The sequence below is a fragment of the Apodemus sylvaticus genome, chromosome 2 (assembly GCF_947179515.1).
Source record: "Apodemus sylvaticus chromosome 2, mApoSyl1.1, whole genome shotgun sequence".
NCBI lineage: Eukaryota > Metazoa > Chordata > Mammalia > Rodentia > Muridae > Apodemus > Apodemus sylvaticus.
In genome coordinates this window covers 27392472-27410559 of record NC_067473.1, presented here as the reverse complement: position 1 = coordinate 27410559, position 18088 = coordinate 27392472, and the positions used below count along the sequence as shown (strand labels likewise).

The following is an 18088-nucleotide window of genomic DNA, read 5'->3' as shown; positions in this document are numbered from 1 at the left end:
GACACATCCTTTTGCTTACAAAAGAACTAGGTATTGGGAAGAGGCAATTCAATACATTCAGAGATGGGCTTTCTGCCAGGCATCCCTGTAGATGCACTCCTGGAGAGGCAGAGGCAGGACAAGCCTCAGGTTGAAGCTATCCTGGGCTGCACAGTATACAATTCAGCCAAGAAGCAAGCAACATTTTCTAGATGTAAAGTTTCAGCTCATAGTGAAAAACAACTAAAGAGGAAATCAGAAGAGACCCACAGGCTGGGTCTCTTCAGCCTATGATAGGAATGGGATAGTAAAGGAAGTAGTCAGAGACAAACCGAACACGCTACCACAATTTTACATGGGCTTCCCGAAGTGAGGAACATGAAGTGCAGTGTTTAAGATAAATATTCAGGTAAATTTAGCAATGGTCACAAGAGGGTAAGTCCATGAAAGTTAATAAACAATTTTTCATTTATTTGTAATACAAGGATTCTTGTGTATCTAACAGTGTTGCCTTGGGGAGAGTTCAACAGCCTAAACCTTTTTGATAGCCTTCAAAAATCTGTGAACCATTACAATATAACAAATATTTTCCATAATAAGAAAACAAATTTGTAAAAGGCTGAATTAGTCTTAACACTTACAAAGATTACACTAGTATATCAATAATGCACTAGTCATCGATCACTGGCAAGAGCCGAATGTCACTTTATTAACTATGACGTCTATACCAACGTTAATTTTCAAAGGGATACAATACACGTTTGTGTCTCTCTCCCCCCCCCCCCCCCCAAACCACTTCTGTTTGCTTTGGGTATACCTGGAATTCATCTTCAGGTTTGACTTTTGTTTTCTATTACAGAAGGTAACTATGTTTTCAAAGTGAAATGAATTCTAAACCTTCTAACAACTACTTTTCAGTGGGTAAGTGAAAGAACGCTATTCAAAGTTTCACTTTAGCACCCTATTTTAAAAAAAGAGAGAAAAAACAAAACAACCTAAAAGGAAGTTCTTCCTAAAGATTCAATAAACTACTATTACACAGGCTCTTCCTCTACAGAAACTTGATTTGTAAGCAAATTAAATGAGATGATTAAAGGGAATGTGAATGCTCTACACAGGTCTTTCCAAACAAATGGAAACACATTAGCTCATTTGAGCTGCTGTGCATCTCCCTCCCATTTTAAAATGTGAAGCAACACATTTGTATATTTATAATTTCTCAAAGGATACCATGCTCCCATATGATCTTAAAATCCCGAATCCTGCAAGACACTTTCATATGAATTTACATATCAAATGATGCCCAAGAAGGAGGAAGAACAAAGTATGGACATTTTCATATGAAATGCTTGAATTAAGAAAAATGTATAAACTCAAAGGGGAGGGAGAAGCTACCTGCAGTCCTTTTATGGAACAAACTCCTTCTATTTTACTTTCTTAACTTTTCAGTTCTATTTACCACATAGTATTATATCACAAAATAGTATAGTGTTGCTATTCAATATCACTGAATAACATATTCAGGAGATGTCTGGTCTCTCCTGTGATTAGGTAATTGGCACCCAACTCTCCCATTAACTGTTCTGATGTTAAGTGTATTATGTTACCTTTCAATGCAAAACAAAACAAAACCTTTCCAAAAAGCACTGAGAAAACCTTCCATCTTTATTCTGAAAATGGAAAAAGCCAAGGTGGATTTAAAGGTCTGCAGAGCACTGGGCTGAGTCTCTTATCTTAAAGAAAGCATTTCTTTTGTGTCTAGTCCTATTACCCCCAACGAACCAGGCTCTGCCAAGAAGGTTAATTTCCGCTCATTTTACCCATAGGTAACTAAAGGAGAAATGAATGGAAATTAAACATAAAATCCCTTAAAAAATTTACAGCCTCTAGTCAATTAAGAAATAAGTAAGATTAATTAGTTTTTATGTACCTAACTGAATGTGCCATTTAAACATAATGACCAAGGCTCTCTCATGTTTGTTTTTAAGTGGATGCAAATAAATGAAGTGTGCTGGAGAATCTACCTTATAAGGACAGAATTTCCTACCACAAGGAGACCATAATGTACCAAACTCATCTTGCTACAAGAGATTTCAAATTGATCACAGATGAACTATAGAGCAAAAGGTTGTAAACAAATAAAACTCTTCATAGTGCTTACCCAGCATGCCCTACAACCCTCCCCCACCTCACAGAGAGCAAATGCTGAAAAGAGCTTCACATTGCGCTGCTCTGTCTCTTGACTGGGAGAAATGAGAGGCCATGCCCACTACAGCCACCCATCTACTCGTCACCTCACCCCCTCAGCCTCAGCAGACACAGGCCAATTCCTGATCAAGTGTCTGAGGGTCCTGGTGTCCACTGATACCACTGATGTTCTGGCCAACACCGCCCAGCCTAGATACTCTGCACCCCTAGGTCAGGAAGAACACGTGAATTCAACATTGGCTTCCACATGTAGGTATTGGGAGAACAAGCTTGACTTCAAGGCGAACGTTCAGAGCGACAGCACACAGGAATGAGCTGTGTTCTGAAACTCTGAACTGTGAGACAGGGATTTCACACCTGAGGACGACCCATACTCACATATAACTAACTAATCACAGCTCTACCTTCAGCCATTCAACCCAAATTTTGTTGTCCTAAAAGTTGAATTCAGAGACAGCAAAGCCTGTAAAATTTCGTTTTTATAAGAATGCATAATAGTTGTTCAATATGCTACTCAGGCACTGGAAAATCCACGCGATAAAATGACTTCCGACCAGATGTTTCAGGACAGAGAACTATGGTGAGGACATACTAAAACATGACATTACTGTCTCCTGAAATCTTCCCATCACACAGAAATACCAAAAGTAGTCTCACACAGCTGGTCATTTTAGAGTTTAACATTTATTAAATTTCATCATTTATGATCACTGTTAGAACCAAATTAACACCAGCAGAAGCTCTTGACACTTAAGAACAGAGAACGTATTGATTTTCCAACTATTTTACTTACATGTTTTAATTCTCATGCAATGCTCATAATTCGGAAATACTGTACATTCATCCTCTCATTTTATTGAGACACTCTCCAAAAACTATTCATAGACACATCAGCCACTGTTCCTTCCAACTATGTATTTATAGTATACTCTTGTAAAATGTGTAATTGTAGTCACATAATAATTATGACAATAAGATAATTTCAGGAAAAGGTTACAACAAGTAAGAGCAGAATTTGAAGAAACTGGAGCATATGAAAGTCACTTAATAACACCACACACAGTTGAGTATTTTCTATTTTCAAGTTCAAACGGACATGCTCAGAGTTTTCTTGGAAGAGAGTTATCAGGAGTGCAGGCCAAGAAGATCAATGTCCCTGAGGAAAGATCAATGTCCCCTATCTTTTAGGCCTGTCTATGTCATCTATAGCTGCTAGGAGCTTCTGTCTTGCTTTCTTATTGATGTGAGATCCCAGGCAAACATTCACCAGGTTGGTCAACTGCTTCGTTGAATATTCCTGCTCAAAGAAAGAAAATCCAGATGTAACACCCAATGCACTAGAACTGTTTAATACACCAGAGCAGGCAGACATCTGAGGCCAACCCGGTGGGGCGGAGCACTGTGGCCCTGTGAGCCGCTGGAAGGCACAGCAGAAGCTTGAAAGACAAATCGTTATTGTGCTACAAGGGTGAGGAGCTGGGGCAGAGCATCCTGGAGGCAGGCAGCCACTGTCAATATGACAAAGCAATGTAATATGCTGCACATCACTTTAAAGGTCGCATACTTTGTACCTGTTTTTATGGTAGTCTGTTTTCAAGTTATCAAAATACATTTTCATTTCAAATGTTATAGTGTACTATACATTTCACACTTTAGCTAAATTCTCCAAAGGAACAAGGTTTCCTTTAAGACATGAAAACAAGTAAGGCTACGAGTCAGGAAGACACCCTGGAAGGATTAAAGATTGATTTTACGGATATGAGTATTTTGCCTTTATGATGTGTATGTGCTCCACATGTGCTTGCTGTCTGTGGAGGTCAGAAGAGCGCTGGATCCTTTGCATCTGAGGTACAGATATGTGAGGCACCATGTATATGCTCAGAGTCAAGCCCGAAAGAGCAACACGAGCTTCTAACTGGAGAGCCATCTCTCCAGGCCCAAATCTTTCTTTTTAAACTTCTCATACGTGCTGGGCAGTTAGTCAAGTGAAGAAAATATCCTTACTGCCCAATCTCTCCAGTTTACATGTTTCCACAGGGCATTGCAAGGCTGGGCATGAGTTTCTCCTGGACCAACAGGAGTTAAGAGAAGGAAGGACAACTGTGTGCCTTCACCTTGTAAGAGAAAAGACAGTCTACATGTACTGTAAACACAATGCTATTTTAAAGCACGAGGCAGAGTTCACTCCAAACCCTTAGACACAGTTTCATGTACGTACCCGTCACCATCTGGCCAAGAATTCCTTTGGCTACTCAGCTCCAACTCAGTACCCACCACCCTTGGGCACTGCACTTTCACTGGTGAGTTGCTGTTTGAGAAGCTCCCTGTTTTTCTGGCTGGAAAGAACCAGCAGGCAATTCCCTGGGAATTGTCATTGAACTACAAATACTATCCAGTTAAAGCTTCTAAAATGCCAAGTTAAAAGTTGACATCGTTTTGCATCAAGTTTTGGATGATTCAGAGCTGTGTTTTCTCCCCTGCGCCCTGGATATCCGCCCTCACCCCAACCCTGCAGCAGCACTCAACATGACAGCTCACTGTGCTACTGGACTGAGCACTCAGCAGTCCGTCTGCAAACCGGCTAGCATTTCAGTTCTCAGGTATAAGTGGGGATAAGGCAAGTGAAGTTTTTCTTAATTCTGGCTTATTTATCAAAGCCCTTAAAAATGGCACGCACACTAGACACTTTAAAAGAAACCATAATAAGGTTCAGTTAATCTTTTTATGATGTTAAAACTCAAAAGTATGAGGATTTGGTGATTTCTCCTTTCCTTTTCTCCCCCAACTCCCTCTCTTTCATTCATTGGTTCCTTTATTTTGTTTTGAGACAGATTCTCAGTCGCTCAGGCTGGCTCTAAACTTGCTATGAAGCCAAGGCTGCTCCTGCACTTCAGCTGTTCCTGCTCGACAGCAGGTGACTTTAATATTCTCCACGTTTTCCTAAAGACCCCTTCACAAACTGTTTATCCAGAGAAAAGAGCCAAGGGTCACACAGAAGATGAAAGCCGACACTTTCTGACAGAAAGGTTTGTGTATGTGTTCAATTAAGCTGCAGAAATTCAACAATCTACATAGCTGAAGAAAACCGATCAAACTTAAAGGGAAAATCTAATGCTTGGTTTAAAGTGCAGCCATAAGTATTGAGGACTTTTGAATGATCCCTACAAGGCCGCCATGATGAGGATGTCACCATTTCACTACTGAAGAGTACAAAACTCAGGTTCTACATTAAGGAACTATTTCCGCCTGACTCCACTCCACTTGTTCTGATATAAACTTGGTTTAGTCTCTTCCTATGATGCAGCACAGGAAAACCAAACTCATATTTTGATTCTAGGACACACTTCAAAAGGGCGCTAATGGATCTGACTAGACAAAGGACGTTGCTTAGATGGTGTGACTACAGGGAAAGCATCCTAAGTGGGTTCCTTTGTATTTCATTCTCGTGATTCCGAATCACGTAATGCCCCAGACGGACAGACAGACAGCACACCCACCCTGTTCTCACCCTGTGCTCTTTGATCCAGCGCTCCATGTCATTCTCAGTCAGGTAGTAGGCTTTGATGTACGTCTCCACAAACTCTTTATCAGGAATAGGTCTAATGTCAGTTAGTTTTTCGAGTTTCATTAAAAACTGTTGAAAATCCAATTGCATCAAGGCACGTCCCTCATTACTGCACTTCTTGACATTGGCATAGCTAAGAGACACAAGGATGGGGTAACACGTGATGAGACGGTAAGAAGCAGTGCAGGAACCTATGTCCCAGGAACAGACTGTGCTCCCAAAACTATGTTCAAACACCCCAAAGCCAAACTCAAGTTAGAAAACACTTCAACATTGTAGCAGCTCAATGAAAAAGGAACAAATGAAATATTTCTCCCATCAACACTGTACATATTTTCCATAATAAAATAACTCAGATGTATTCTTATATACTACTGAAATACTGGGTTTTAAGGTGGATGCATGATAATATATATATATATATTAATCTTACAGTACAGTATTTGACTACTCTTAATTCAGTGATGTATTTGATGTTAGAAAATGAGCCATTTCCTTAAAAAAAAAAAAACAGAAAATCATAGCTAATATTATTTAGTAATCAATGGATTTTGTGTGTTTTAATAAAGTGGTATATGTGTAAAATTAACAGATATTTGTCACTTTTTATTTAGACAAATTTATTTTTAGTACTTCTACACTATGACTGTTGACATGGCTATCTTATATATGGCACTGTTCTTTTAATAGGTCATAGCCATCACTTTCCTACTCTGTAAACCATTCTCCCTCTCTCCCTCCCTGTCTCTCTCTGAGACATGGTATTAAAGGTGTGCACCAACCTGCCCGACCTAACGCATTCCTTTCATTAAACAGAAAGAAAGAAAGAACAGTCAGATGACAGATGGTATGAAAGCCAATGTGCACATGGTCTCTGAAAGCGGTTGGCCTCTCGGGCCCACTTCCTTCTTTGTGTCAGATGTTATGTATGCAGAGTAGGGATGATGTCAAGTATGAGGGAAGGCTCGCGTGAACAGACTGAAGACACAGGCGACCTGAAGCCTGAGCACCAGGTGCACAGAAGCCTTCCCTGCACCTGAACACGCCGGGACCACTACACACAGTCTGTAAGTCTGGACTTTCTGACACAAGACTTTCCACTGACAATTATGACAAGTCATAATTTCCCAATAAGATCTATGAAATCTCTGGTTCTGTAAATAATGTTCAACAAATAATAGGAATAATCACAGAACTTATCAGATATTAATCATCAGTTCTACTTTCAGATAATCTAATGGCTCTGTGTTGTATTCTGTTGCTACTGTGAACTGGTTCCTGGAACAGAAACTGAGGGATGGATGGGGAAGCGGCAAAAAGAGAATTGAGTCAAGAAGACATTTGCCAATCAAGACTGAAGCTTTAATGAATGTTAGTCAATATGTTAGCTTGGGAAGACCCCTCCTCCCAGACTTCAAGGTGAGGTCCAGATCTCGCAGGTTGCCTGGTGAGATCAGAGCACTTCAAGTCTCACAGATCCAGAAGGCTTCCAGGTGAGGCTGCCATGGCCTCCAGGTGAGAGCAGAGGGCTGTACTGTTCTATTAAGAACAAAGGCCAGGAATTTCACAGGCTGAGAACTGATGATCAGAGCAGAGGCAGAAAGCCCAGCTCAAAGGCTGGAGCAGGGAAGGCACAGCTCTGTATTCCTTACTTATCTGCTGTGCTGGCTCAATGTCAGTATCAATAGAATAACCAACAGGAGACAGGCTCACTGACCTATGGCTCCTTCTCAAGCTTGAGATGAAATATGTCGCTACTGGTCATTATCGTTATCTATTAAATCACATGGTATTCATTCATACACTACATTATAATTTAAGAAATAATGAATCCTTTATGAAACTTACCCTTCCACAATAGTTCTGTTAGCTAACCGTATACAATGTTCCCAAAGTATATTTGATACAGGCAAGGGTATCCGAACTCTCTTAGAAACTTCATTTAACCGCTTGTTAAACTGCTCAAATTCCTAAGAGGGAGACAAGGCATGGCTTTAATTTTAATGCCACAATATTTTTCCCACAAACAATTGCTAAAAACAAAACAAACAAAAAAGAGCCAAGGATGAGGTTATTCGCTAAATGAAGCAAAAAAGAAAAATGGGCCGAGGGGTATTTACGCCATAGACAATTTAGACTTAGTGAAAAATATTTTAAAAATGTAACCAGGTCTAGCAAAATGGCTCAGCAGGTAAAGGCCCTTTTGTGTAGGACCAACTCATAACACTGTCTTCTGAACTCATGCCCATGTGTTTTTACTTCCTCACAGTAAGTAAACACACATTTTAAGAAAAAGTGTAACACATGTTACAGCAAAATTTATCTAATGAGAAATAAACATAATAAATTGACTAAACCATATAAAATATGCATAAATATTTTTACATCTCAAAATTTTCTATGATTGTCTACTATGGACTGAAAAAGCTACTGGCTTGAAGAAACAGCTTTGTTTTTTTTTTTTTTTAAAAAAAAAAAAAAACATTCTTTTCTCATATATTATACCCAGATGGCAGTTTCCTTGCCCCCTAGCCCCCTCCCAATCTCTTCCTCACACTTCCCCTCTCCTCCAGAACAACCCCCAAACCCCGCCTCCCCTCAGACAAGAGCAGCCATCTCAGGGCACATGACCAAATCAGCAAAATAAGCTATAACAAGACCAGGACCATACCATCTCAACGAGTCTTGGCAAGGCAACCTAGTGGGACGAAGAATCCCACAGGTAGGCAAAAAGACTGAGGGGCAGCCCTCACTTCCACTGCTGCGGATATCACAACAGCACACTACTCAGCAGTACATACACAAAGGACTTAGGTCAGACCTGCATGGGCTCGCAGACCTCTCTGAGCTCCCAGGAGTCAGTTAATTCTGTGGGCTGTGTTCTTGAGGGATCCTTTTAGCTCCTCCGATCCTAAAGTCTATTTTAGTAAGCTTTCAACTCAGAGCTAACTATTCATAGCTTGTCAGTATTGCTGATAAATAAAAAACCTGGTACATAATTTTATTTCCTAATCATTACTTAGCATTTAAAAATGAATTGAAAGTTACCTTATAGTCACAAAATTTTAATACAAAGGAAAACAACCATAAAATATTTTCTATCAACTCTTAACTTTCACAAAATTGTATTAGGGATTCTAAGTGGCTGTGTGACAGCCATGAAGAGTTCATTCTGAGTGGACGCTCTCATTGGACTACTGTCATCTAAACCTCCAACAAAGGAATGCCCGGACTCCTCCCTGGGGTGTATTTCATATAAATTTCAGAAAGGATAAGGTGAAATTTTTCTCGAGTTTTCTGGATAGAAAGTGACATGCTGTTTAGCAGAGTGGGACCAACATGCGTTCCCAGGTCCTAATGGGGCAAGGGGGGCAGGTGAGCTCGCTCAGGTGAGCCGCCACAGCGAGCGCGGTGGCGCCCACCCCACTGCTCTTTGGCTACATCACAAATCACAGCTTTTCTTGCCAATTTATTTTTAACAGTTCATTGCTTTTAATTATTTTTTTTGAAGAATGTGTCTCCAATTCACTAAGCTTCCCTTTTGAAATCAAAGTTAAAGAAGTAATTGCTCTCCGTCAGCTGTTCCATTTCACAGACCTCACAGAGCAGCAGCACTGGCTACGGTATTTATTCATGCATTTGCTACAGTAAACTACTTTGGATTTCAAGTCATAGTTTGGTAATTTTCATTAATATTTACTTTAGAAAGCTATAGGCTTCATACACAAACGGACTATTTATTGATAAGTTCGGCGTGCATGAGCACTGTCTGTTAAATAAAGCGTTGCATTTGCTCAGGATTAGTTGAGAGCAACAGCACGGTTTGCTTTCCCCCAGTTTCAGGAGAGTAACCGAAAGAACAGAAGATATCAGATGATTAACTCCGAAGCTTAAAGGCCTTGGGCCAGTAAAGGAGGACGGATTGAGATTAAGAACCTGAGTGAGACAGGCTCTTCTTTAGAATAATCGTTTTTCAAGGAATGAAGATGTGGAGGCAAGCAGTGCCTTGTAGAGCCGTGCTCTAAGCACAGAATTCTTTTCCTTTATCTCAGTGTCTGACGGTCCATTGCATAGGCAATGGTCCCAAAGTTTTGCTGCCTCAAGCTTATCCTCTAAAACCCCAACCCCAGGGTGAAGGTGTTGGAAGTCAGATCTTTGGAACGTAACTAGGTCATGAGGACAGAGTCCACATGCCTGGGGACTGCACTTTTATAGAGGAGGCTCAGGTCAGCTGCCTGCCCCTTTTTATCACATGAGCATGCGCTGGGAAGATGAGATCGGTAGAGTCCAGCATGGCCTTCCCAACAAATCTGTCTGAGTCTTGACAGTGGATTTCCTAGGTGTTTGAGCTCTGACAAACAAAACAGAACAAAACCAATCAAACACAAAAACACCTACCTTGTGTATTGCCTCAATAAAATGAGGAAACATCATAAAAAAAATAGAACATTGTTTTGAAATGAGGAGGTACTGTTATTTATAAACTGCCCTTGAATGTTCCATTTCAAATTTAAAGGAACAGATAAAATCACAGAAGGCAATATCTTTCAGTTCCAGGACAGCAAAAATCGAAGACTCTTGCTTGTCAATTACCCTTTAGATCTCCAAGCCTAGACACTGCTAAGCATAGTCTTAGAGTCTCAAGCGAGCTGACAGCCCACAGAAGAGCACTGTAAGTGGTGGTCAAGCACCACAGTCCAACCTTACTTAACCTATGTTTTAACCTACAGCTTCACTGGTTCTCAGGTATCCTAGCCTACTAAGAATGATTATAAATGAGATAAAAAAACGAGGACTTTATAGGTCAATTTCTCTGTGTTGACAGAAATGGAAAAGAACTCCGTGGAAGTTGCTTTCCTTTTCTCAGACACTCCTTTATTAGCTACTTCACATCGTACCTTCCTAACTTTCAGTGTCAGAGTCCTGTGAGCAGGACGAAGCAGGGTCATTTGTCTCTCACCTACATCCTATCATCATCCCGTCTCTGTGCTAGGTGTGTTTTGTTCACAGCATTACATACCAATAGATACTAAACAGCTAAGTCTCTGTGTGCTCCTACCTCTACACAAACATGACTATTCCTCAAAGTCACATACGTTCCTTAATTAGCAACTATCCAGGTAGATTTCTATCAGGTCTGGTAGATATCAAGTAGTTATAAATATTAACTGACAAACAAATGAAAAGCAGAGAACTGCAACTCCTTTTAGGGAATGTATAAAAGCAGGCATCACATACAAGCAGCTGATACATGAGACATGAGACCTTGTAAAAGTAATGTGATTTATAGAATTGAATTGAAGAGTATGATCTTGTCAAAGGGATATACACGGAGCTACAGCAATGACTCTAATTAACTAGAAATACCTTCTTGTGTTTAGAGGTAAAAGTGCTGGGTGCTATCAGGAAGGTATCCATGGCATCTAATAATCAAACCGATTCAATGTTACATACAAGGGTGCAAAAATAAAAAAATAAATGACACACAAATCTGCAAGTATCACAGATCAAAACAAGCACAAAATGTAAAGGTCACGTCAACCCGATGCGATATCATCCCCATTCCAGAAATGAGTAGCAAGCAACTAGAATCTCATATTTTAGAGCCATATCTCTTAATAAAAGTGACCATTAGCAAAAATCCTCAGAGCACTTGCCTTCAGTAATGCATCTACATAGATGTTGTGCTGTGACATGATCTCTTTGACATCCCACTTGACATTGGTCATTAGGAGAAGCATCTGCTCATAATCAATAGCTTTACCAGCCACAATCCAGTAAATGGGTTTGCGAAGTTCACTGGCAGTTGAGACTGTCTGAAATGTTCCACAGAAACAAAAACAGTTATTTCTAAAAGTGCTATACCTAAAAAGAATAATTTGCCCTTTTCTAGTTTATAAAACATATAAAATACAATTGGAGACGTCAATTAAGAAACTATTTTAACATGAGACAAGGGCCCTGTCTCCATGTCCCCATCTCTTCCCTTGGCACTCTTAGCTTGGGATTCCACTCTCACTAACAGCCTTCAACTGTCCCCCCACCCCCGTCCCACCTACCCCTAGGGGTACCATTAAACATTCTTTACCCACTTCCAGAGACTCCTTTCCAAGCACACACCCTTCTCCAACACTCCCAGACCTTCGCAGTGCCCTCGGAATACAGCCTAGCTCCAGGCGGAGAGCATGGATGTAAAAGGCTCCTCTGCCTGCCTTGCTCTCTGACACTTCAGTTTTCCTTACACACTCATGTGTCCCCCAGTTTGCTCCTCACCCTGATGTTTGCTAGGCTGTTTAATCTAACATAGAAGTCATGAGCAAACAGAAGGGCATTTTGTCCAGCTCCCCTGGAACCTGCCCGTGCTCCAGTGATAAACTAACAAACAGCTTAAGGGATGGCGGCAGCTCTACCTTGCTGACGCCTGAAATGGCAGACAAGAGCATCTGACCTGGGAGTAAAACTGCTGCAGGAAGGGCTTTTTCACTGCAGGCATCACGGCATCCAAATGGGGCTGAAGAAATTCAAACTGCTCAGCCAAGAACACTCTAAAGAGAATGAATAATCATGGTGTAAACTTATTGCAGGGTTTGGAACCTGTTGTCGTTCCTGTGTAATGAATCTGTTAAGAACAAAAACCAACCGAAAATTGTTTTCACTTTAGTAACTTTATACTGTGAACTAGAATGATCCCCTATACAGCAGTGGATGTTCACTTGTAAGTTAAAGGAAGAGTCATTTTCCGGGGATATAATTAGGCTCTAAGGTGTGGGGTTATATACCCCTTCATGTAACATATGAGCCCAGGAAACATTAAAAAAAAAAACAAAACTAAAAATATAGAGCTTGTCTTTTTTTTAAAAAAATGATTTATTTATTTTATATGAGAATGTTTTGCCTGCATTTGCATGCCTAGTGACCACCAAGGCCAAAACAGGGCATCAGATCCCCGGAGACTAGGATTATAGGTGATTGTGAGCCACCATGTCAATCCTGAAAATTGAACCCGGGTCCTCTACAAAAGCAACACATGCTCTCAACTGCTGAGCCAACTTTCCAGTCCATGGCTTGTGTTTTAGAGGATTTCTTTTAATTCCACTAAACATATTCAAAACACTGAAACTCAAGAGATTCAAAGGGATATTTGTCATAAGTAACGAACATTCCTAACATGCAGGCTCTCTCGGGAGAGGCAGGCACACATACTGGGGTAAGCGCTCCTGGACTGTCGCCTGCAGCCACACTGCCACTGGATACTGCTTTTCTTGAATTTCTGTTATGTACGCAAGAATATTTACCTTATACTGAACTGCACCTTATGGAAATGATTATATGCTTTAACTGAATTAACTTGGGGGTTTAGAAAGATCAGAAGGCATTCTTGCTGATACTCAAAATGAATTGTATGTAACAGTAACAATGCACTATAATTACCATGGATTTTTCCAGGAAGCAGAAATATATCATTCATTTTTTAAAGTTTTACATAACAAGGATCATCTTAACTACCAAAACTTAACAGACTCCATTACTTTGATTTATATAATTAAAGCCAACCATAAAAATTCAGGGGTGGGCACACTGTACACCCAGCAGAGGTCAGGCAGAGACACGTGATCACTGGGGCTCACTCTGTACCCAGTCTATCACACTTGGCAATCTCTAGGCCAATGAGAGAGCCTGCCTTAAAACCCAGGTGAACAGCATCAGAGGAATGATGGCCAAGGTGGCTCCCTGGCCCTCATACGTACAAAGACATACACTACACAAACATGAGCTTTCCCCCACACAGGAACACACAGACAAACAGACAGACAGACAGACACACACACACACACACACAGACAGACAGACACACACAGACAGACAGACACACACAGACAGACACACACACACACACACACACACACGGAACCATGCAACTAAAGAAATCAATTAGTAATCTATGCTAACATATATTTTGCAACAGTGTCTAAGTGGTGTTTAGGAGTAGTAGTAGTATTATATAGCAAGAAGTATAATTACACAATGCTTACTTTTCATAATTTTCCTTAAATATTTATGGCAAAGCAACTGTTTTCAACAACTTACAAGGATTCTGTGGCTACCACTCTCTCTGCCAACCCATACAATGTATCCCCAGATGTCAAAATCACTAGCTGATTGAGGTGTGGGCTGGGTACCTTCTCCTTTCTTTCCTCGGCTGCTGTGAGAGTGACAGTTGGATCAGCTGAGCCCTCCTGGAAAGAGAGCACACACACCTGAAATAGCACGTCTGATTAATAGTCAAGAGATCCGACTGCCCAGGGAGTGCCACAGTGAGCACTCACAGGCACGGGCGTGGCTCATACGGACTTAGCTTCAGCCCTTCTTTCTTGCTTTTATGCTTTGCAACTCTTGGAATTTTTATGCTAAATTAAGATAATTCCATATGTTCCCCAATACGACATGCTACCATATGCACACAACATAAAGTTACCTAACACAGGAAATCTTCAGTAACTAACAGCTGTTTTTAGAGCAATGTCTCTCACAAACTGGAAGGCGAGGGTCTGATCTTTGAGAATTACTGATGAAATAGCAATGTATGGCTTAATTATTTCACAATCAAAAACGTAGCCAAAGTAATCTGGTATACTCTTAAGAAGGCAGGACCAGAACACAGTTATAAACTTAAACAAAACTAACAGCCCTGCATGAGAACAAAGATGGTCTGTGTGAATCTAGGCGAGAGATGGCCATGGATACGCTGCAGTCCTTGGCACTAGCAAGGACACATTGAATCACACAAACAGTCTCCTAGCCAACAGTGCTGATACAGTTCATCCAGTCAGGGAAATTCTCATGTCAAATCCTTCCTCCTGATACTCACTAGAAATCCTCTCCTTACTACAGGATCTTTGTCTGGCACCTGGGTAAGCGGGGTATAAGGCACACACATTTCCTGAACGTGAAAGAACTGTCTCTCTCATAAGCAGTCTAGAGAGGTTGAGTGTCATCAGGTCGTAGCTAAGACACTTGGATAGAGCTGCACCTGGGTGGAAAAGCTTCCCTCTATGAAACACTCAGGTGAGATTGCTGCCTACAACACCGTTCTCACAGCAGTCACTTAACTCCTACTAGAGGCAAGGAAAGATAATTCCATGGACTGTTTCTGAGGGGCATCAAGGGGGTAAAATTACCACTGCATTACAAAGAGCCTCCTGGCTAGTGCTCTCCTCTGCTCCCATTTACATTGGCCTGTTAGCATCAACTTTTCTGGCAATTATTTGTTTACCCTGAGTTAACATAAGAAAATATATTTCCATGAACTAGTCAGCTACAGTTGACTTCCAGGCTGACAAAAACAAGTAGAGTGCTTATGATGCAGTGGACCAGTAGTGCTGGCTTTCAGCTAACAGTGGCCTCGTCAACACAGAAGAGAAATTCCACTCTCTAATCACAGCACAAGTCATGCTTGTGCCTTTTGCTGCCATTATCCTACCACTATAAAGAGAATTTCAATCAGCAGATTTCCTGGTCAAATTGAAAATGCTTTTATAAATAATCAAACACCCAAGCCGGGTGTGGTAGTGCACACCTGCAATCCTAGTATATATACCATATTTTCTGTATCCATTCCTCTGTTGAGGGACATGTGGGTTCTTTCCAGCTTCTGGCTATTATAAATAGGGCTGCTATGAACATAGTGGAGCGTGTGTCCTTATTACATGCTGGGGAATCTCTGGGTATATGCCCAGGAGTGGTATAGTGGGGTTCTCTGGAAGTGACGTGCCCAGTTTTCTGAGGAACTGCCAGACTGACTTAAAGAGTGGTTGTAGCATCTTGCAACCCCACCAACAGTGGAGGAGTGTTCCTCTTTCTCCACATCCTTGCCAGCACCTGTTTTCTCCTGGCTTTTTGATCTTCGCCATTCTGACATCTCAGGGTTGTTTTGATTTGCATTTCTCTGATGACTAAGGATGTTGAATACTTCTTTAGATGCTTCTCAGCCATTCGATATTCCTCAGGTGAAAATTCTTTGTTTAGCTCTGTACCCCATTTTTTAAGGGGGACATCTGGCTCTCTGGAGTCCACCTTCTTGAGTTCTTTGTATATCTTGGATATAAGCCCTCTGTCGGATGGAGTACTATTCAGCCATCAGAAACAATGAATTCATGAAATTCTTAGACAAATGGATGAAACTGGAGAACATCATCCTAAGTGAGGTAACCCAGTCTCAAAAGAGCACTCATGGTATGCACTCATTGATAAATGGATATTAGTCTAGAAGCTTGGAATACCCAAGATACAATGCACATATCAAATGATGCCCAAGAAGAAGGAAGGAGCAGCCCTCGGTCCTATAAAAGCTCAGTGCAGCAGTGTTGGGGAATACCAGGACAGGGGTGTGGGAAGGGCTGGATGGGGAACAGGGTGAGGGAAGAGGGCTTAAGGGACTTTTGGGGAGGGAGGACCCAGGAAAGGGAAACTTACTTGAAATGTAAATAAAGAATATATCAAATAAAAATAAAATCAAATTAAAGAAAAAAAAAAAAAAGAAGAAGAGGCTGAAGCAGGTGACCGCTAGGCCTGCCGACTCCCTTGTTCTCTGCCCTAAGGAAAATGCATGAGGCCTATGAAGCTATAAACCAGCCTCAGTTAAAACTCTTTGATAAGAGTTGCCGTGATCATTGTGTCTCTTCACAGCAATAGAACAATGACTGACAGACACCAAACAGAAGAGTAAAGACTTATTTCTGGCACAAGATCAGCAACAGTTGCTTCCTCTTGTGCATTTCCTCTCTTATACTTTGAAGACTTCCCCTTGAGGAGGGAAACACATTTTTAAAATTTTAAATTGAATTTACATAATAAATTATTTCAGGTAGCATTTTTAAGGATCGAAATGGTTCCATTTGCCGTTTTTTTAACTTAAAAGTGAAAAACCAGAAAATATGTATAGAGAAAATAAAACTATGAAAAAGTCTAAAGTTTTAACAGCCACATAGGAGTAGTGTGAGAAAAATATTTCCACTTTCTCTGAGCTGATCAGGCTATTTATTGTTGGCCTATCTAGACAACACAGTGACTCCATCACCCTTTCTGACATCATAAAAACAAGTCAATGTTCACATATTAACTTAAACAATAATCTTAGACCAAGGTATATTAATCAGCAAATGAGATTTTCTGAAACAGTAAATCAAGGCTTATGCAACAATATAAAAACTGAGCTGATCAGGCTATTTATTGTTGGCCTATCTAGACAACACAGTGACTCCATCACCCTTTCTGACATCATAAAAACAAGTCAATGTTCACATATTAACTTAAACAATAATCTTAGACCAAGGTATATTAATCAGCAAATGAGATTTTCTGAAACAGTAAATCAAGGCTTATGCAACAATATAAAAACAGGAAAAAAACAAACAAAAAATATGTAAGAACAAGATGTCCAGAAACAGACAGAAAACTATTTTGAAAACTTGGACTGCACTCTACGGAGTGTTAGTTATCCGGCTGCAGGAACTGGATGGGTAGGACTTAGGCACTGAAGGGTCAATGACGGTGTGATGTAGTTTCGATTCCTCAGCCAATCTTTGCATTTAAGAGAACATAAGCATAACACTTAAAATTGGAACATGTTTAAAAAAAAGTGCCAAAAAAAGGAAACCTTTGAACATACAGCTGTGAATTTCACAATTTCACCACTCCAGGACAAAATTCATTCAGCTAACAAGAGTTAGACACGTGTCATGGGCATTTCATTGTCAAAAAGTTGAGTAACAGCATGTTTCAAAGAACAACTAACTTGGGTCCACTGTTTACTTGGTTGTGTGATCTCTTATATGCCTTGTGGCAAAATGTGAAGTATAAATTCATGCCTTAAGGGTCAAATTCAAAACTCTGGTTTGACAATTCTAGTCTAGTAACCAGCAGAAGTGATGGAGAAATGCCAGAATGATTTTAATGATGAAGTTCAACTTAGCAGACTTGAAGCATTCTGCCAGAAAAAGAGAAGAATTTCAGTTGAGTTCTAGGCTCAACAGAGAATAAGATCTGATGGTCAGAGCCTTCCCCAGGCAAAGAGAATGTATGATGAAACATGGAAAACTGTCAGACTAGCAAAAGTGGATAGATTCTTTAAAAATAAAGGCAAGCAGGTCAAAAGGAAGGAAGGAAATAAATGCTGGGTCAAAAAAGGAGCCATTCTCCAAGACAAAAATTAAGGATTAATAAACATCAAAACCTAAAGAAGTCAGACTAAATCAGGACATAAGGGCCCTAGCAGAGTCTTGCACACTATGAATGTTTCTGGAGACGTCTATATGCCAAGAAAGGCAGTGTGACAGC

At 40.5% G+C, this 18088-nt stretch overlaps 1 protein-coding gene across 1 annotated transcript in view; it reads right to left on the bottom strand.

Annotated features, from left to right (window-relative positions):
• Nucleotides 1-2852: 2852 nt before the first annotated feature.
• Nucleotides 2853-18088, bottom strand: part of Vps50 (VPS50 subunit of EARP/GARPII complex) — a 113926-nt gene continuing 98690 nt past the window's right edge. The window contains exons 23-28 of the mRNA XM_052173201.1: nucleotides 13841-13989; nucleotides 12201-12297; nucleotides 11410-11568; nucleotides 7601-7722; nucleotides 5696-5885; nucleotides 2853-3484 (exon numbers count right to left, since the gene is read on the bottom strand). Of these exons, the coding sequence (XP_052029161.1) occupies nucleotides 3365-3484; nucleotides 5696-5885; nucleotides 7601-7722; nucleotides 11410-11568; nucleotides 12201-12297; nucleotides 13841-13989 (837 nt within the window). The 3' untranslated portion in view covers nucleotides 2853-3364. The remainder of the gene's footprint in view (nucleotides 3485-5695; nucleotides 5886-7600; nucleotides 7723-11409; nucleotides 11569-12200; nucleotides 12298-13840; nucleotides 13990-18088) is intronic.